The sequence below is a fragment of the Amia ocellicauda genome, chromosome 23 (genome assembly GCF_036373705.1).
Source record: "Amia ocellicauda isolate fAmiCal2 chromosome 23, fAmiCal2.hap1, whole genome shotgun sequence".
Taxonomy (NCBI): Eukaryota; Metazoa; Chordata; class Actinopteri; order Amiiformes; family Amiidae; genus Amia; species Amia ocellicauda.
Window position 1 is genome coordinate 16,651,904 of NC_089872.1, and position 21,324 is coordinate 16,673,227.

The 21,324-nt window shown below is 36.0% G+C and overlaps 1 protein-coding gene and 1 long non-coding RNA gene across 2 annotated transcripts in view; one reads left to right on the top strand and one right to left on the bottom strand.

Moving 5' to 3' along the window:
- mcph1 (microcephalin 1) overlaps positions 1-12,835 on the bottom strand; it is a 40,493-nt gene extending 27,658 nt beyond the window's left edge. The window contains exons 1-11 of the mRNA XM_066696655.1: positions 12,763-12,835; positions 12,266-12,374; positions 10,674-10,780; positions 10,129-10,220; positions 9,542-9,660; positions 8,909-8,999; positions 8,425-8,539; positions 8,200-8,334; positions 7,657-7,734; positions 6,630-7,538; positions 4,978-5,090 (exon numbers count right to left, since the gene is read on the bottom strand). Of these exons, the coding sequence (XP_066552752.1) occupies positions 4,978-5,090; positions 6,630-7,538; positions 7,657-7,734; positions 8,200-8,334; positions 8,425-8,539; positions 8,909-8,999; positions 9,542-9,660; positions 10,129-10,220; positions 10,674-10,710 (1,689 nt within the window). The 5' untranslated portion in view covers positions 10,711-10,780; positions 12,266-12,374; positions 12,763-12,835. The remainder of the gene's footprint in view (positions 1-4,977; positions 5,091-6,629; positions 7,539-7,656; positions 7,735-8,199; positions 8,335-8,424; positions 8,540-8,908; positions 9,000-9,541; positions 9,661-10,128; positions 10,221-10,673; positions 10,781-12,265; positions 12,375-12,762) is intronic.
- Positions 12,836-12,907: 72 nt separating this feature from the next.
- Positions 12,908-18,093, top strand: LOC136719215 (uncharacterized). The gene is made up of 3 exons (XR_010805386.1): positions 12,908-12,973; positions 14,453-14,587; positions 17,573-18,093. It is a non-coding gene; the product is annotated as an uncharacterized LOC136719215 (long non-coding RNA).
- The last annotated feature ends 3,231 nt before the right edge of the window (positions 18,094-21,324 follow it).

Here is a 21,324-nt window from a genome sequence, read left to right on the forward strand (position 1 = left end):
TCAAACATTTTAAAATACTGAACACACCCAGAATTCTGGATAAAACAAAAACTTAAAATGACTCTATTATAGCATCTGCATCTGTACTAGAGCTAAACATCTCAGTGCACAAAATCTCAGTGGAGAAACCTGTTGGAGGTCGAAATTAGAGAAAAAAATGCAAGACCAGACACATTCTTAGTTATATTAAGGCCGACATCTACAATAAATGGGTAAACATGTATCAAGCCACCCGTCCCTGTTCCTGGCCTGGGTACAATCTGTCTACAGCAGTAGCACAGCCACAGACTACAGATCAGGGACGGACACGGACCTCTTCCTCTGTGAGAAGCAGCGAGACCATCCCGTCTGCCACCAGGATGTGGAGGTGAAGGCCTCACAGGTTGACGAAAACAACACATTGTTATACGGTATAACATTCTGTACAAAAGCCTTATTTACTTGAAAAGTGGGTAGCATCCGATAATGATTTTCGTCAGCAGTTTCCTGTTGTGTTTGACAAATGCTGAGTGTCACAATCACCCCACACAAGCACACATTGAGGATTTGGATACTGCAGGGATGCATCAATGGAAATCTGTCATAATATCATCTACAAAATACCTATGGCAGCAACAGCTACTGCTCTAAAGGGTCAATAAAATCTATTTATTTTGAGGACTAGGCTAACAAACATCTGGCTGTTTAACACATGTACTATACAGTAGATGATTCTCACTCTTCATTTTTTAATTGTGTTTTGAAATGTAACACTTGACAGACATGCAAGTCCATAATGTATCACTGAGATTGTCTATTTTAAGCCATTTGCCTGCCTTTAGGTCAAAAGAACAAACCAGTTTATAACATAACAAAATAATTATGCTATGGCTAAATGCATCTTTAAAGAATATTGTTTAAAACATCAAACTTCATACCATGGTGTCAGCAAAGCATACAAAAAGCATTCCTTTGGTCAAAATTATGCTTTCAACCAGGTATCTTAAAATGCACTGTTTGTTAATTCTTCTTTGCCAAGTTGCTCATCTTTGTATTCTTTGAAAATTGGAACCATCTCCCCTGTCAGACTTGAGGCTTTCTTTACTCCTTAAGTCAAGGACTGACCAATCAATCATCACACATTTTTTTCAATAATCACTCCTTAAAATCTGTATTGATCTTACACTGGTCCAGGTGAATAAATATACAGATTTAGAGTTTTCCTCCATTCCACCTGCTTTTTGTGTGGAAAGGTTTCAGAGCAGTTTTAATGGTGTTACTTGCAGCAACAAGCCTGAACTGCAGTCCCTGAACCGGGCACAAAGGTCAAAAGAGAACTCAAAACAAAGACTGTGTGAAGTCTAGCATAAGCTCCTTTCAATGGATACTAATAAAAAGTAAGGGACGTCTTGAAGGTCTGACACAGACTTCTGGAGGCTAGTTCATGCACCATAACATGACTCGGGGTTGCTATGCAGTTCTATGGACTCTCCAACACAAAGCACAATTTCCATGAATGTACATCAGTGATACTGTTGCATTGGTGGATTAGATAAATATCAATAAAGATATATCTCATTTCAAATTCTAATTTGCCCTAATCCATGCATTAAAGCAATGCAAAACTGAATCTACTGAACAGACTTAAACCTATGACACACTAAACTCATTTTAACTTGCTTCCTACTCTTGTAGACTTCAAGGCTGCATTTTGAAGCGCAATTAGATGCATGTATGTTTTGCTAAACCATCCACTTCACCGAAAAATCCTTAACCACAGTCAGACCAGCATGTTGAAATCTCCCTGTTCTGTTGGGATTCAATGCTTTTCTTTGTTGATAAAAATGGTAAAACATTACATTAAAGTCAAAGCCTGTGAGTGTGAAAAGTGCAAAATCATGTCTATCTTGTATCAATTCGTATGCTTCATCGCATGCAAACTTAAAACCAAGAACTCTATGATAAGGTAAGTGTTTTTGAACAAAGAAACCCTTTGAAGTCAGTCTAAGCCTGTTATCATTATCTTTCCTTTCCATAAGAAGGTAAGGAGATCGCAATATATAAAACAAGGTAATGCGGTCATATATTTGTTTTGCAGAATTCACAATTAAGAGCTACTTAAAAAATGCTAGGCCTACAGATGCTTTGATTGTTGAAATATATAAGAAAACATTTTCACCTTTGGCATTTTACTTTTACTCAGGATTTTGCAAAATTGAAAGCAAAGATAAAACTATACTCACCATTTATTTATTTAATGAATATCAGACAAAACATAAAGGAAGATAACTTTTCACTCTAGAGAACAACATCCAAGTTAGTTTTATAACATTATCATTAATAGAATTATTAGGTTCTTTCACAGCACGTCTTGGTGGTCACTACAAAATCCACTAAAAGTTCAGGACTAGAATCCACGTAGTCCATTTCAATTTTAAGATGTTCTTTTACTTTAGGCAGTATGCATATAAAAAATACAGAAGAATGAAAAGAAAAAATATATAATGTCAGTGTACTCAACATCAATATACCGAAAAGCATTTTCACTGAGGGTAAATTATAATAATGTGCATCATAATAAAGAACACATTTCTGCAATTTAATGCAAATGTTCTTCTGTCATTGACATACAATCTTGCTTACGGGCTACATCTTCCATTGTTCTTAGTTTCCTTCTGCTTAAATAAAAACCAGACACTCAAAATCAAACTGTGTAGTAGATTTGCACAGGTATTGTTATAAAAACTCTACCTTAACAGAATGCCATTCCACATGTTTCAGGACTACAAAAAATAATCAAATTTTATTTTTGGAGGGGGGGGGGAGGAAGATTCATAAGCACAAGCGATTTTCCATGTTGTGAAACAAAGATAATAGCAATTATCTTTACTGCAACAACAAATGTGGTAAATGCCATTTCATAAATAAACAAATAAATAAAAGGCGAACTCCTGAAAAAAACTGAATGCTCAATCTGAAATAATTGTGAAAATGTTTCCACTGCTAATGAGATAAAAACGTCTGGCTCTCCCTTGTGTTTATCAGGAACTGTGCTGGTTTGTTACTGTTAATTGCCCCCCTCTAATTTAACCCCTTGTCTGTGAGGAGAAAAGAAAAGTCCCAGTAACCATCATATAGAGCAATAAATAGGGATCCATTCAATTGTATCAGTGATTGACTATTACACAAAGGCAGTTCCCTAACTACCTGGGATTAAAAAACGGGAGGGGAGGAGAGCAAAAACAAACACTGGAATCATAAACAATGCATTAAATGTCGAGACACAAATAAGGAATCCATCTTTGCATATCCTCATGAATATTATTCAGTTCAGACAATATAAAGCATGTGTACATGGCAGAATGAGCAAAGTATACTTTAAATGTCTAGTCCTTTGTATATTGTTAGCTGGAAGGCATTACTCAATGTTTTTACCCACAGATATATGTGACTGCTATTGAGCATCATCGTCATACATTTGTTTGCTCTCAGGTTTCACTATGATTTAGCTTATAAGGAACAAAAATGAAAGAACAAAACTAAGTCTGCCCAAGTGGCTCCTGTTTCCAATAAAACAGTCTACCCCTGGGTGATCCCTCGTGTCAAATTCCCCAGGAGAATCCTCTGTAATCCCCTGCCCGACTGACTCAGCTGTACTTTGTCTTCCTTCTCACTCATCAAATATTAAATCAAAATCATCTTAGAATTAATCTCCGTTTTACCACCCTTGTTTACTTTCCGCGTGCAAGAGTGCAGGTCTTTGGTATCAGAGTGTGACGGCTGGGAACCTGGCAATTCTAGACATTTTATCATTAAACCCTTTCATGCCCCATTATATATAAACGTTTCTCGGTCTCTTTACGTATATTGTTTTTTGAGATACGGTTCAAATTCTTACAGGATATCCAGAGGCTGATGAAAGTGGGCTTTTGTGAATAGAGAACTGGAGAGTTGTTCAGGCTGACAGAACACCAATGAACATCTTCAGCGCTGTTACACGCCAGGTGCAAACTGGTGGTTAAAATGTTGAACAATACAACTGCTGAGTGTCTCTTGCAAAGTGCACACAGGAAGCTAGGAAGACTACACCAGGCTGTGTGTAGCATCAGCTTCAAAGAGAGCAACCTTGTGTCACACCATGAGCAATCCCAGCTTCAACTGAAAGCAAGAACAATAACTCCAACTAAAATTAGAAATAATAAACTAATATTAGAAAAGTTATGATTCCTGCATTGGTCTTATATAAAACAAATGTATATTTTGAATTTGGAGGGTTTGTTTCATTCAAGTGTCCTACCTTACAAGCATATCTATTACTACCCAATGGAAGGCAATAACAATTCAATATAAAACTGCTGAGCATAATAACCGTTTTTTTTTTTTTTGTGTTGAAGCATAACATGGCAAATAGTAATGCCAGAAACAAATACCAAGTCACATATTCTTCCTGTTTACCACACATCATGTGTGTTAAACAGCTGCGTAGTGACGAAACAAAACCCCAATCACAAAGGGAGGAATAGTGACTTCAGTCAGGTTACTCCGCACTCAAAATTATTCTGTTTTAGTTATAGGTAAATAACAAAACTATCTTTAATTAATATTATGCATATCAATATAAGTTTTCTCTTTAGTTAAAATATTAACAGCCTACATAAATTAATAAATAAGATGCACTGGAGGGTCATTCAAACACTTTTTATCTTTGTGTCTTTTACCTCAGCATAATAAATAATCTGGCTTTAAATTGTATTTTGTATTGATTGTGTTACTGCACTTTTGTAACGCTTTAATGCAAATTGTAAGTCACTGTGGAGAAGGGCATCTGCCAAATAATAAATAGCACACAAAGCTCACTCCCTCAATTCTTAAATGGTACTGTAATCTTACACACAAAAAAAGGATTTAGAAGTTTTTTTTAAATATATAGCTAAGTATTCAACCATTTCATTTTGTATCCAGCATATCACAAATTACTGAAATTAGAGGTCTAATTACCTTTTTATTTTTTTCCATCTTCCCTGTCTTCATATAGCATGTGTCTTTCGGTCTGCTAAACATTTGTGAAATGCTGTCACTTTGATCACCAGCTGACGTTTGATTTCCACACCCTGAAACCAAGGGCATTTAAACAAACATCAGATTAGCGGAGAAAAACACATCACCTCCAAACCTAACGACCAAAAATAGCAGGTGCACTGTAAAAACTGACTAAATGTGCTCAGAAAATTGTGCTCATTTACAAACTTCATCAGCAACTATTGGACCATTTTTAAAGGGGTTAATTGACAGTTTCACTGATCAGACTAAGGGCAAGACCAAATCAAAACTTTGGCCTACTCGTGAAATTGCAAAGTTCAAATCATGTTTATTAACATGGGTGTAGGTAAATACATAGAAATGGTTTGATTTGCTTAATGCCTAGATTTCCGCCACGATAAGTTTTAATTACCAATTTTTCAGTGGTGGCAATGCTAAATTTAAATAAGACATTTTCTGGTTCAAGCTTGTGCTGTTTAAGTTCCTTTCATTCAGATTTAAAATGATGAAATCCAGTCTTCAACATTATCATAACCAGTTTGCTGGGAATACGCAACTAATTTAAACATTTTCAAGCTATAAAATGATCTCTTCTAAAGTAATCATGGTCTTCCTTTGATTTCCCCTTAGCTTGAAATGTGAGTCGCTCCATTATTACAGATCTCCCTAAAAATGTTTCAAACTTCATTCACGTTAAATCCTTGGCTCATGAGCAGTTTTCTGCTTTGTCAATTCGTGCTTATGATCTTCTTTTTCTAAGATTTAAATGGATAGCTGTTAATACACTGTGTTCATTTTTTTCCTACTGGGGGTCATCTTATAAACAAACAATATCACATAGTATTTTTCACATTTTTTATTAAGACCATAATTATTTGAATAGTATCATATTACTTAAAATGTACATGTAAAATATACAATTTTAAAACAAAATCCTATTCACATTGTTTTAAAAATGTAATGCATGATTAAATCATTTCAAGGCTGGGTTTCAAATAAAACAAAACAAAAAACACCCTTCATAAAACTATTCAAGTGGCAGGACTGGCATAAAACTGTGCATGTGTACATATACAATACAACTATTAACAAATAAGCATTATTGTATGTATATCAATAATCTCAAATTATAACTTTTCAGATGTTGTATAATTTGTTCATAGCAGTCCGTTATTATGTTATCTACTTCTCTAAATGATGTGTGCATATGAAAATATCCCCCAAGGTCAGATGTGAGGAAATGGAGCGGGAAGTATTTCGAGGTTGCACAGATTTCAATGCAAACCGCTTCACCACTGGGATTTAGATTTTTGCGCAACACAAACAACATTCATTTTGCCGGATCAATAAAATAAAGACGCCACGGGGAAACGGACCTGCACTACGGACTGAACTACGCTATGTCCAGATATTTCACACTTCGCTCAACTATGTCACATCCACCCTGGTGGCTCAGTCCCTCATGATCCATCTGAAACTACCTCAATTTCAAGACCTGCATTTCATCTGACATCGCTTCTAAACCTTTCAAGTCATCTTTCAGGTTAAACACACGCCCAGGGTTTAGAGCTCCTCGGCAACAAACGAGGATAAGGCACTGAGACTCGTACGTTTTCTCTGCCGTGAACTGGAGGCCTCTGCTTCGGATCCCGTCTCCTTCCGTGCCTCGGGTTCACAGAAGAGAGGATGTTCAGTGTCTAGGTTGAGATCGTCAGGGGCATTCAAAGGCGTCTGCTGAACGTCTGCATTTGTTTTTTGCGTCCTGTTGCGAGAACCCCTTTTCAGTTTGCTGTTGGTTGAGTCGTTGGTTTCTTTGGTGGTTCTCTTTCTCTTCCCTGGTGGCTCCTCCAGAACGAATGTAGGAAAAGAAACGGGCTCGGGGGGCAGGTTTACCAACGAAGTCCGCCGGACATGGCTTCTGCTCTCCCGAATATTACCAGGAGAGAAATAGTCATCAAACAACCTATCATCCTCGGATGGGGTAGAATTTACAGATTTCCTTGGGGATCTCAAAACAGACAGGAGAGAGTCCTTTTTTCTTTTACAAGGGGTATATGGCAAAGGTTCCTGAAGTGATTTTCCCAACTTGTTACTTACTCTCTCTTTTTTCTTGAAAACAAAATCAATTGAACATGACTGTTTTGGATCTGTCTTTGAAATATCTGGGGAAGCAATGCAGTTCACCACAGGAGGCAATTTAGAGACTGTGTCCTTTTCTGAAACACTCACAAACACAGTTTTGTTCCTTTCTTCAGGTGACTTCTGTTTATTGCTTTCCTCGCATGGCTTCTCTTGGAAAAGACCGTCATTTGATAAAGATGTACTTCTTTTTTTCTCTACTTTAATTTTCACAGATGATCTTTTAGACTTCTTAGTCTCGGATAAACGAGGACGTTCCATACTTTGATTTGTATCACAAGCAGCTGTGGATTTCCTACATGACCTTCCTTTCTCATGTTTTTTCACTGAACCACTAAAAATGTCATCAAAAGAGGAGTTCAAGTCTTCATTTTGCTCTTCTACGAGAAACAAAAGAACCACATCAGTTGACATGCCTTTATGATTTATTCAAATATTTTCCAGTAGTGTGCGTGTGTAAATCACACTAAATCAAATAGTTTAATAAAATCACTTTACCTAGGGTTTGCAAGACAGATATTGATGGAGATTCTCCAACAGATGGTCTATATGAGGAGTTTGACTCCATCTGTGAAGCTAAGAAAACACTGTGGTTAACAGTGTCCCAAAATATAAGTGAAGAGAAACATAAAACATGCAATGTACCAGGAGCCCTGAAAGAATACAATGCGGATTATCTGAGGAGAATGAGAAATGACAAAACAGATAAACTTGTCTCCCAATTCAAAATTATTATAATGATTTAAACTTACATGGAATATCTTACACTGCATGTGGGAATGCATTTGAGACCTATCAAAAGTCAACAGTTCATGAAAGACAGACTACAAACTAAGCAATTAATATTGTAAATAAATTGTTTTCAAAATACTTCAAGACTGATTGGCTATGGATGTTTACAAGGACATATTTGAATTACAACATACAAATTAAGAATCTAAAAAATGTACTTGTAAATGTTAGCAAAATTGATTAACCTTGCTTTTGTATAGAGTATACAGAACAATATTGAAAATCTAAATCTAAACAATTAAAAGTTACCAGTAGGGGATATGTTCTCTCTTCTTTCTTTCATTTCTTTTAATCGCTGTTCCATGGCATCCCCTCTCTTTGAAAACGTAGGGCTGTAGACAATGGCACCTTCGTAGTCAAATATGATCGGCAAAATACCATCAACTGCAAAAATATATGAAATATGTAAATACATCTGCAACATATACAAACAAATGATCTGTCTGCCCATTCTTTAATGAAACAGTTTCTTACCAATAGGTGATTTAGGTACATTCAGGTCTTGAATCATTCGGTTGAGTTTTCTCTGCATTCGCTTGTCATTCTCTGGTGTCCTTTCTTCGATGTCCCTTGGTTGCATACATCGATGCTTTAAAAATAAAATATACATATATATATATTGGTTGATTGTCTCAAGATGGTCTCCGATTTACAGTAAAACAGTTTGTTGGAAAGACATTCATCAAGTTTTAAGAGGTTTTGTCCGAGTTCCAGTATCTCTGGTAGGATTTTAATCATTTTAATTATTTTGTGTAGTTCAAAGGGATTTTTGGAAAAATGGTTTGACATTTCATGCAAAGGACAGATGACCAAGAAATTATTACATCCCATAAAAACACTAAACAATATATATATATATAATTGTACCCTGCCTGTCTAACTCCCACAAGTGCTTGATGATGATACACAGCCCTTTTCTTAAAATGTTAAATTCCAGACCGTAAAAGTCTTGACTTACTGTTCTTTTATTAAGCGCTTGAGCCACTGTGGTTTCTTCGTGTACCGCAGGACACAAATCCTCGTCCACATGTTGTCCACTTTCTTTACACCTGCAGCAATTTCAGTTTAATCAAATTAAATTATGAGAACATATTTACTGTATAAGCTGAAAACATTTGTATTCAAATTGAAGGAAGAGTACGTATGTTCCTGGTCGGAAATATTTCTGTATATTTTAAAAACTATGTTAAACTTATAAACACATTGAGTGTTTTGCCAACATTTATGGTCGATATACAAGTATGGATTATGTGCGATACATTTCTAATGTATGCCTAAATAGATATAGAAATGATAAACTTTTGTTCAATGTGAAATCAGGGCCATCTAGTGTCTACAAATGGAAATACAAGAGATTTAGATGAAAAGCCAGGATCTTATTTGTTTTCAATCTAATTTTACACCACATTAGGCAAAGTCAGAAAAAGACTAGAGATTTGCACACATCCAAATTAATTTGTCTCTATCCTGCACAACCCCCATTGGCATAATTTGTGAATAACCACAATAATGAAATCAGTTACAATACAATTTGGTAAATTCATCTCTAAATATCTCATTAATTGAATATTTTTGAGAAACAGTCATTTACCTTTGTACCCATAGGACTGAAACCAGCTTCACCCCAGTTTTTTTGGCCTTTTTCCATGTCGAATGATGGCCATCTTTGAAAACCACATGAGTTACTTGTTTGTTAAAGGTTTTTGACACCTACAAATGTAATGTCAACATGATTAAAACATTTTGGAAACAATTGGGTTTGTAACAGGGTGTTTGCATAGAGAATATACCACCCTGATATTACTAATCCAATAATAATATGCCAACTAAAGCAAAGTAAGAAATATGTAGAGATAAAAAGTATGTAAATCATGGCAGAGTAATTATTTTCATGCTTTACTTAACAATTTATATTATTAAATACTTTTTGAGATGTACATTAACTAACTGTAAGATCAAAGAAACGCAAAACTATTCAATTAATATCTTAATATAATCAGTTTACTAAGAAAAAGATTATTCTGAAAATGAAAAAAAAAAAAACACATTTGTAAAACATATGAGTGAACAGTCCACACGTCCACTTTGTAGGATTAGATTTAGTTTTTCTTCATATAAACGAAGGACGGAGAATATTTAAATGCTAAGCAAACAATATAAAAGGCAAAAGTCACTTACTAATGCTCCCATATCTACTAACTGCTCAGCAAAGGTTTTGGAATAGTTTTCAGTCTTATTGGAGGACCACACTTCAACAAATGCAACAACATCTTCAATAAAAGAAAGAAAAAGTAAAATGTAAAATACAAAGGTCGGCAACCATTCAGACTCTAGTTAACTTTGATGCTCTGTTCAATAAGAACGATTTCCTAAAGATTCACAGTTGAAAGATTACTCCAGAAGAGCGGTTCAAAGGTGGCTATTATATTTAGAGTTCACTGTGTAGTTAGTTAATTGCACCATGTTATTGAAAGTTTAAATACATGAAGAGTAAAAAACTAATTTTAGATTTACTTAATTAAAGCACTGACACAGAATTACAATCAAAACAAAGTTTTTTAATTAATTATGATATAGCCTACCTTACAAGTTGAATTATGCAATGTATTTTGTTTTTAGATTTCCTTTGATTATACTCTTCAAATGTAGTAGTCTACAACTTTGAAAACTCCAGAAACACTGAGGTATCAAAGTGAGCTGGCGATTACAACTGAAAATGATACCTTTGAGAAAATCTGCCGCATTGTGGCCTGTGGTCATGTTTCCATCTATCAGCAGCACCCAGAACCTGTGTATCCCCTTATGAGATGTCTGAGTAGAAGAGGTAGTGCTGTCCAGAGAAAAGGGTGAAAACAAAAAACAAAAAAGTGAATTTATAAACACTATCAACATAAAAATCAGAAGGCAAAAAGGTCTCTGGTCTATTTATTTTTCACATAATGTATCAACTAAGTTGTCCATCAGGTAGACCACATTATTGCTCAGTGACCATCATGCGATTACAGATGTCTGGTCAGCAACCCCCATACTAAAACATCATGCTGGTACTTTTGGTTCAAATGTAATAAGTTAATTTACTTTGTAAGAGGTACTATTTACTCATTAGATGCCATTTGCAGGTATAGCAAAGAGCAGACTATAAATCGTTTTGCTCGGTTCTGGATGCACTTGCACTGTGAATACATGCTGGTATCTCCTCGTGATGCAAACCTTTTATCTGTGAAATACACACACACACACACACACACACACAGAAATAAATAAAGAAATGCATGAAAAATTTAAGAATTTAAGAATGGAATAGGCTTGTGGGCTAACTATCTAAATGCATCAAACAGCAGGCATTAAAGACTCCAGAGGGGAAACAAAAATTGCTTCCATTAATTCAATTTTTCTTTTATTCCAAGACCATGCTGAGTGCGCCTGAGAAAAAAAATGAGGGGGGGGGGGGGGGGGATGTCAGGGAAAACAGATGCCTGCCTTCAATTTAGCCTCCAAAGAGTTGAGGGATTGCATTTGCATCAGAATGAAATGTTATCAATTAAAGAAACAGCCCACAGAAATGGCTTTTCCAAAGGATACTAGTTCAGAAACTGGGTAGACACTATCAGCATGATTTGTAAGCAATATTATTCAAATTAAAACGCAGGTTCAAAGAGGTTTGTGGCTGAGGAATAAAACTGATAAAAGTTATATTTTAGTTACCGCTTTAAAGCTCAATAGGAAAGACATATGCAGAAATAAAAATGTCCTGTAGTGACTTCATAATTATTCTGCCATTGAAAAGAAAACTATTTTAAAATATTGCTTTGGCTCAAATACAGGGTGCATTTCTGCTCAATCACCTCAATCTGTGCCTTCTTTAAGGATAGACATTAGTATTCATATATATATATATATATATATATATATATATAAATTAGCTGAAAGAAAATACGTAAGAGTCTTCTGTAATCAATCTGAGAAATGTCAACGGCAGAAATTAAATTAAGAGGGAGAAATGGGCATACAAAAATGAACAGAGCATGACATCTTGCTTCTGCAAATAATTGCAACCCAGAAGCATCCCCTGCACAGTTGCTTTTTGGGATGGCATTTTTTATTTTATCGTTTGCCTTCCGCATAGTAAAGTGCAAATCAGTAACGTTTTGCAAACACTGGGGCACAAATAGAGCATGTGGGTGCTGTCACATCTGTGTGGGCATCAGACTGAGACAGGCTTTATGCAGAAATAACTGCAGAATTCAGGGGGTCCTTGCATGCATTGACACCTAATATTTAGTACACATTTCACGTAAACTTACTCTAGTCTTACCTTTATCTCATGACCTTTTCTAGAGCAGGATTGCACTTCAAATGCAGAGGCAAGACTTCAGTTCATTTGTGTTCAGTTTCCAGAACAATCAAAGCCACATCATTTAAACCTGGACGGTGAAACGATAGTTAATGTACGTGCAGATGTAACTGCACCTGTGTAACACGTTGCAATGCACACTGTGATGAAAATTAAATATCATAGTGTTTTCTTTCACATCATCTTTAAAGCTACTAGACTCTGACACAAAGTGTCGCAGATTTATAGGATTACTACATCGTTAAACACACAACAAATACAGAGAGATATAGCCTGGCATGAAAACATAAAACAAGAGCTGTGCGGAGATCACGTTGGATCCGCGTTGTTAGTAATAAGTATGGACTCTTATAATAAACCATTTTTGTTAGCCTCAATCTAGACTTGTGCACGATGGTCTATATGAAGCAAACCATACGTGTGCTTATTGTGCCAAAAAGCAATCACAATTCATTTACCCAAGTCAAGCCGCAAGTCTTCAGTTGTCTGGCTTTCTGATATCTTTTCAAATATGGCGGGTCTACATGGCCGCACTGCATTATGGGAGCAGGACTACGTTCGCGGTGGTGATTGGCTGGTGGACGGCAGGCTGTCCGGAGGCCACAATGGCGCCGCCCAGTTTCCAGTCGCTGGAGAAGCCGGCGAGTCCCGTCTCAGCGTGGACGAGGTGTAAGTTTTCTGCAGGGGAAACAGGCTTGCCATACTGGGTGGAAACTCCCAGTGTGTGTTTATAGTCACTTAAAAAAACTGTACATTGATTAGCTGTTCGTCGACAGCCACAGATATCCCTCTATCGAGTTTCCATTTACCCATATTGTATTCGTGTTAGGTACTAGGATGCAGAAAATTGGTGCGCAGCGATATTGGTCACATCCCTCACAGGCATGTTATTAACTAAAATGGCTATTGCACCTCAAAAACCTCACCCACGCCACTTTGCAAAGCCCTCGAAAACAAACATTATCACATATACTGTGTAACTGAGCATGCATTTTTCAAAGTTCATTCATGAAGTGTTAACGTGTTACCAACAGAAAATGATACGGGTCATATAAGGACTCTTGAATAAACCTAAAATTCTCTCTTCTTATTTTTTTTTCCATTATTAAAACCTCCAGGAAATTCAATGATGAATATCTATACAGAGGGCCCCCATCCAGGCACTTCACAGGCAGAAGTCATTAATTGAATTGTGTGAGGGGGTGACTAGTAACATTTCAGCATACTTGCAAGGGTGTAATGTTCAGCAAACTGAATTACATGCTTATTTAGTTTAAAGGTCTTACAGATGTACTGCAGTGCTCTGGAAATGTCAAACGGACATGGAAAGCTCAGACTATTCAGTTTGCACCTGCATAGCTAGAATAATTCAAATCTGGTACAATGCATTCAGAGCCCTGAAGATCAAAGTTAGACCCCCTACCTGAAATTCTCTGTGGCTAAGAAATTGTAAAGGTCTTTGTGATGTCTAAGACACGATTGATTCCCTACCCGTACGCTGAAGTGAGGAATGTCTTCAATTTGATTTGGTCATCTTATCGTTTACAGTCTAGATCAGTGAGCATCTACTGTTTGAACCTGTAATGCATATCTTCTGGAATAAAAGTCGACAAGGCTAGAATGTGCTATTAGTGGAGTGATTTTCAGCCATGTGAACAGAGATTTGAATTTTGGCATGATCGACTGTGCGTGGGTGAAGAGGCCAGAGCAGATTCAATTAGTCAAACAGAAATGTACAGCATATTAGAAAAGAAAACGTAAATCCGTCCCTTCGATAGCTCCAGGCACTCAAAAATGCACAACCAAATAAATGTCTCAAATTAAACAGAAAAAAGACTAGACTGAACCATGTCTTTACCATGTCCAGGATTGAACTGAGCCAGAAACATAAAAACACTGAAGTGAATACTTATGTATTAGAAGCTACATGTAATTGGATGTCCCATATGTATTTGTTCTTCCTATATCATCATCATATAATAATTGTAAATAATTACAGTAATGGACATTACTATTTTGTACTAGCATGACACTTTTCTTAAATGCATGAACCTGCCAACAGTCTACATTTAATACATTTGGGGTGGGGGAAAAAGTAGTAGCTTATATGACAATGTGTTTTTTTTAATCAATTGACCCTATGTCTAGGTGGCTGATTGACTAATTTCCAGTGAGAAAAAATGTCTCCCTGCATCTGACAGCTTCAGGACATCTGCACTCCAGCCAATCAAGCAATTAAGACCAGGACAGCTGAATCTGCAATGGTTTTGCATTCACAGAATGGTAAGTCAAAGTTGTATAGAATAGCCTTAGTCCCGATGTAAGTTGAGGTTTGTATCGATTTGTATCTTAAATATTAAAAGTCTGACATCTTAAAAATATGTATAAGTATTATGTAACTGCTTTTCAATGGAAAGTAGAAAAGGTGTACACATTTTAGTACAAATCAGTAGGGCTGACCTAATTGTCTTTGCCTGATATCTTCGAAAAGGTATTTTTCAGACATGCTTTGAAAGTCTTGCATTGTAGTACTGGTGTGATTTTAATCATGGGATTTATATAAATTAATAAAATAATCCAAACTTTTTTTTTTGGTCATATAGTCTATCAGAAACAACAAAAGTCTAAAATGTAGACTTGCCTGCAGACCACTCAAGATATTTTTGTGCAATCACATGTATTTCATGCCAAACATTATTCTCTGCAAAATGTATTTTTTAATGGAAGCTGAAGAGTATGCACCGACGCTCGTTTCACCTCCTCTCAGCATCATTATTCCCTTGACATTGTTTTGACTTTTATTTGTCAGACCGCTCATTCCCAGTAAATGGGGCACTTAAATCTCTTTTCTCCACTTTATGATTTCGACAAACAGATAGATTTATAGAGTGTTTTGAAATTGTATCATCATAAAGAAAGGATTTGTGTTCTTGACCAAATGACGGCGTGAGGCAAAGCACGATTCCTGTGCTGGATGGCGCATGAAGAAGACGCATACCATTTGAAACTGTGCTTACCAAACTGCCAATTAACTACTTTTCCCCAGTAATAGAGTGTGATTAGTGACTTTTATTTACCCTTGCTGTTAAGTGTAGTTTTCTTGTCTACTCTTTGGTAAATAGTTCTGTTTGAGTCTTCTCAGAGTTGTGAACCCGCAAATCTAGTTTTGAAAGTGAGAGGTCGTCCATATTACATGTAGTTTGCTAATCCATTTAGAACAGAAATAGTTGTAATAATAGTCTGAAAGGAGCACTGTAATATACCATGAAGCCCTTTAATAGCATGTCTAGTGACTGCCAAAGGAAAAACAAACCTGGAAGCATCAGTTCGTTCTGATTTCCCCAGCTTTTATTAGGCTGACATTGTGGAATGCTACTTGGGGAGCATCACCGCGAGTTTAACATAATTGAATTTGTAATTAAAGCACCTGTCTGCCTGTCACTCTAATTTGCATTTTTTAAAATATAATTTAATGCATTAATTTCCATAAACAGGTGGCAGTTTTTCTCTAGTAGAATATTAGTTACTAATGATTTTTTGTAAGTGACATTTGTTGACTTTTGCTCTGAGGAAATCATGGTGATTCAGGAATGTAATGTTGGGACAGGTCCCAGTTGAAGTGTTTATTTCCCCTATTATCCACTTGAGTGTTAAAAGCCTTTTTATCATGTTCAGTTTTGCAATATTCAGTTTTCATTGCATAATCTGCTTTTGCAAAACTACATTTTACTGTTTAATCAATGTTTAATAAAAACTTACAATACAGGACAATTTAAGATCATATTAATTATCATGTTTGCTACTATTTAATATACACTTTTGTGTGTCACACCCAATGATAAACTTTGAAATAAAAAAAAAATACTCGGTGACCTTGGCTAGTCCAATGTACCAATGTTGTATGATGATATTTTGCCTCACTTCATTCTTTGTTTACTTCTGTTTGGAACTTATTTAATTGAAGTAAATAAGACATTTTTAATTGTTTTTGTGTGTGGCTTACCATAAATATATCATGGCACACTGGCTTGGAAACACTCATCTGGATTGTTTTTCAAAAGTGATGCCTTTTGGAATTAATTACCATCTAATACATATAAGATTAACTGAGTCGGTAAAACAAATAAAAGGATTTCTGGCCATGTATATCCCAGGAGCGAACTCTTTAATTAGATGCGTACGAATCATTAATAAGATGAATGTCAAGTAAATGAGTCTGGCAGTCTGGAAAAGGTGCCATGATGGGCCTCTCTTTAAAACCTCATTTTTATATTTTCAAAATGCGGTTATTGTACTCGTATTTTATTATATATTTCCAAAACAGTTGTATCCAGGTTAAGAACGTATGCCATTAAGCAGGAGGCGGTGATGTATTTATCTATGATTTTAGGAAACCTACAGAGGCTCTAAATGTATCTCAAAACCAACTCTTTGGGAGGAAAACAGTAGTACTTTAGATAGGTGACAGGCTGGAGCTTTGTAAAATCTCTGTGGAAAGGTCAGTGACTGTGAAACCTCTTGACAAACACTACATGTACCACAATTCTTAAGCTGAATTTCCTCAGATACAAAAAAAAAAGAAATGTTGGTACATTAGTATGACGTTATTTTCTGTTGAATTGGTAAATTTCCTTTTGAGATCTAATTTTCCTTGGCAGGTCGTGGGGATGTGAGTGCTAGGCCGTGGCCTGCAGGTCTATTCTCTTCAGGCACCGCAGAGAGAGATGGGAGTGTTCATTTCTGACAGCCTGCTTACTTTAGCTCCTGGGCTAAGCAGCTTCACAGTCTGTGTTGTGATGTGGCTGCTGAAAGGGTAAATTATAAATTCAAATACTTTTTTCAGCCTTGGGCAGTTTTCACTTAAAAACGGATACACAAGGGTCTGCAGAGCCAGCTCTCGCCAGTCCTTGAAAAGAAACAATTATCAGCCTGGACGGGAGTTTGTGTTTGTGTCTGTCCACTAAGTCCGTCCTGGAACAAGATGCAGGAAAAGGCTCAATCACTTGGTTTGATCAGCAGAGAGATTTCTATACATCCGTAGCGTGTGTATAGGATTGTTTTTAACCGTTCTTACATGGGTTTTGAGGGTTTTGTTGTTATAAATAACCAATTGCTTTTGAACTGTCACATCTTAAATGGGCGTACATGAATATTACAAATATTTCAACTGGATTAATGTCGAGCAGAAAGTGAATTAAAGTGTTCAGCAATAGCCTGACAATAGAGTACATAATTTTTTTCCACCGATATCATTTTACCGTTTTTTAGCGAACAACACAAAAACGGAAAGAGGACACAACGTGAAGAAGAGTTAACCGAGACGAGGAGTGAGTGTGCTTGCTTTTCACCTTCGAAATGTGGCAAAGCCTTGCCTAGCAGTGATGTGTGCTCTGCAGAACAGATCTACTTGGGGTTATGTTCAAAGGAGATGTGCCACAAGACCTGAGAGACGCTCGACTGTCGCTGAGAGAACAGGGCTGCAAAACGTGCTGAGCAGAATCGTCCACTGAAAAATCTCTTCTATTGTTCCTCGACTGCTATGGATCAGATTTATGGCAGATATTTTTAAAAGATGCACCTTGCCAGTGCCCTCCCCTCACCCCCAAGTCTTTTCCATTTTCTGCATTAGCTTTCCCTAACCTTTTAGACATGCCAACTGAAGGGGTTTGTTTCATGTCTTAAGTGCACTTCTGTACGCACTTCAAAAGAGGTTCCTTGCACTGATTGCGATGTGGAAATGCAGGAATTGCTCTCCCAACAACTGTAATACAATGCCTAGGGGGTCTTAGTGTTTCATTTAAGAGTATCTTACTTTATATATAATTGAAATAAAAAATAAAAAAGCCATTTTCACAGAGTACAAAAGTATGATCTTGTTTTCTTTTGTCTTCATATAATTAATGTTGTTTACTGATTTGTGGTGGATTGGTAATAACACATTTCGTTTTTTTACAACGAGGTCAGTCCTGGGACTGGAAGTTTTCTGATATACGTTTACATTCTTCCCACAGATTGACTTTTTTCCCCTCACAGATTCAGTTATTATATGTAAATCTATTGAAAATTATGAAGGACAGCTTCCATTGCTTTTTGCTTATCTTCTTTATATATCCAACACCTGTCAGTGCTGCCAAGTTAGACTTAATCCATGGACAGTTTACAATGACTTAAGCTAAGATTTCATTTTTTAAAATAATAATTATTTTGATAGCTTTACTGAAACCTGACTGCATATTTTCTGGAGCAATAAATGGGTTATATTTTTATATAGTTATATTTTTTATAAATTTCTTCAAAATGTATTTGAATTAATGTTAAATTAACACTAGTCTTAGACATTAAATAAAATTGGTTAGTCCCAGACTTGCACTAAGGTGGGACTGTGAAACCAGTTCATACTGTCTCATAAGGAATATGAATGAATATCTCTTGCAGCCAGCACATAAATATTAAGTTCACCGTGGCCTCTTAGTAAGGCTTCTATAATTAATGCACAATGTATTAAAGTAATTGATACCATAATTCATTGTATTCATGTATTGCTTAGGAAGTAAAACGTGGATATTAAAGGTGGAAGGGGAAAAAAGAATATAAACGTCATAGGTATATCATATAAACCACACACTTTTTTGTCTTCTCTTGGGATAGGTAAGTTATATTTTCTTTTCTTCCCAATCTTTGACTGAATTATCTAGCAATAATAATAACAAATCTGTTTAATAGTTTTTCTATGTAATCCAAGGTTTTAATATAATGGATTCAAATCAGACTAGTGTCAAACATGCACTGATTTCATACAGACTTTGATGGGTTAACTGTCCTTGTGCAATGTTTCTAACTAGGCCTAAAAGGAACTAATAGCCTATAACCAGCAGAGGGCGCTCTTCCACTGATTTGTTTTTTTCTGTCCAATGTCCAAGATAACATATTTTTCCTACATAGAAGCATCTGGTTTTTCTTCTTTAGTATAACAAAACAGAATGTTTTATTTGATGAGTGTATGATGAGCCTTTCAGGGGTGTGTGTATCTGTGTATAAGTAAACAGACACTCACTGTCACATGTCAATGTCACATAATAATGAGGTAAATGTGAGGCATGATATGAGATCATTGATTTCAAGAGAGGTGTCATTTTAAACTCTCTTTTGATATATACCTGTGCTCTTGCAGAGTCAATTACAGTAATGCCAATAGATGATGAAAAATAACTTGGGTATGCAGGGTAAAACATCAAATAAAAACCATAGTAACACACTTTAGAAATCAGAGATTCAGCATTGTAGTCTTGCATTAAACCTTGAAATACTGCCACCATAATTGTTTTGTTTGTTTGTCTGTTTGTTTGTTTTTCCAGCTTGAGCATTTTTTCATAATCTATCTTCTGAAATTGTGTAGGTGGTCAATAACAATGAGTCTTTGTAACAGCTGCATTATTTCTGTATGCTATCCTTTACTAATGGTATTGTCTGTTAGACTTAAAGAGACTGATTTTGCTTTTTGTAAATAAATAAATATATATTAAAATAAGAAGTTTAAATGCAACAGACATTGAAGTAATACAAATGTGATGCATTAAACCAATAGTATGTTTAAAGATTTTAAACCTATATAAATGAAACCATTTTGATTTTAAAAGTCCTTAGATTAACATGTAAGAGATAAGATCATTCAAGAACTGACTGTTTCGTTTATAGCTTTACCATAAGTGTATACAAATAAGTAAAACATACTTCTTTCAGAGCATTTACAATCATGCCTTTTGCAGTTATCGTTTTGTTGTTGCTTTTTTCGCTACTCCAGCCCCAGTTTAATTATTCATCTTCAAGTAACATCACCATGCTTTTGTATTGGTGCATGTGAAGTAGAAAGCAAATAATAAGGATAAAGACTAATCTGAGGCCATATTTCACAGCTCTTTCCATTTCTCCATACAAACTATCATTAATGGGCTGGCTTTGTTATAAAGTGATGTTCTGTTTATGGTTCAGACAGACTTGATTTAGGAACAACTGGCATTGCTTTAATGAGACTATTACACTCAAATAAAGGTATACACTGTTGATACAAAGACATTAGGAACCTCATTAAAGAAAATGAAATCCATTGGGATGACTTCTGAACCAGTGTATATACATCATTTTGTTATTTAATCATGAGCTGTTATTAAGCTGTGGGTCTATGGGTGCATTTGTTTCATTCACTCGTGTACGTACATAAAACACACAGGCAGTAGGGGAAGCAGCATGTTCAAATGTGACCAGAAACATGGCTACACAATCTGTGAGACCGCAACTGTCCACTAGGTGTCATTTGAACATTTTCAGCACGAATGGAGACTTGGCCACCGCTAATTTGTTGCATAATGTTCGTGCTATGGGGAGAATGGGGTGGAGTTGGGGGGGAATCTGTCAATGAATGCAGCTGCTTGTGTTTTTTTTTTTTTTTTTTTTGATTATTGCTCCAGAAACCACTATTGGCAGGAATGAAGTGATCATTTGAAACCTGCAGACCCACAGTGATGGCACTGCAGCTGCTCTGTGAAATGCCTACAGAGAGATCGGGTTTTATTTTAGATACGATTCATCATCCCCTGATGATACAGCTCCTTATTATCCTAAAGGGAAGCCAGCTTTCTTTGTGTTGTTTTTGAATACATTGCTGCTTTCTATTTATTTCAGTTATGAGCATCTTTGGTTGTTGTAAGGAATCATTGCTCAGGTATGATGCAAAGCTGTTTCAACCTTATAATCCAAAATATAAATCCAAGAAGGCTTCAGAAGTATTCATGATACAGCTGGCTTCAGTTTACCACCTACATACTCTTGTAGTTGGCCTGAGAAACTTGCATGAATCAGACTATGTATAGGGATGAAAATGTGCCAATTTTACAATGATTGATCTATGTAACCTGTTTCCGTACATGCAACCTGAACCTTCAATTGATATTTTAAGCTTTTTGAAGCCAGTAGTGAAAAGTCAGCTGTTTTTAATCCTCTTGAGAAAAAAACAGTGGATCAGA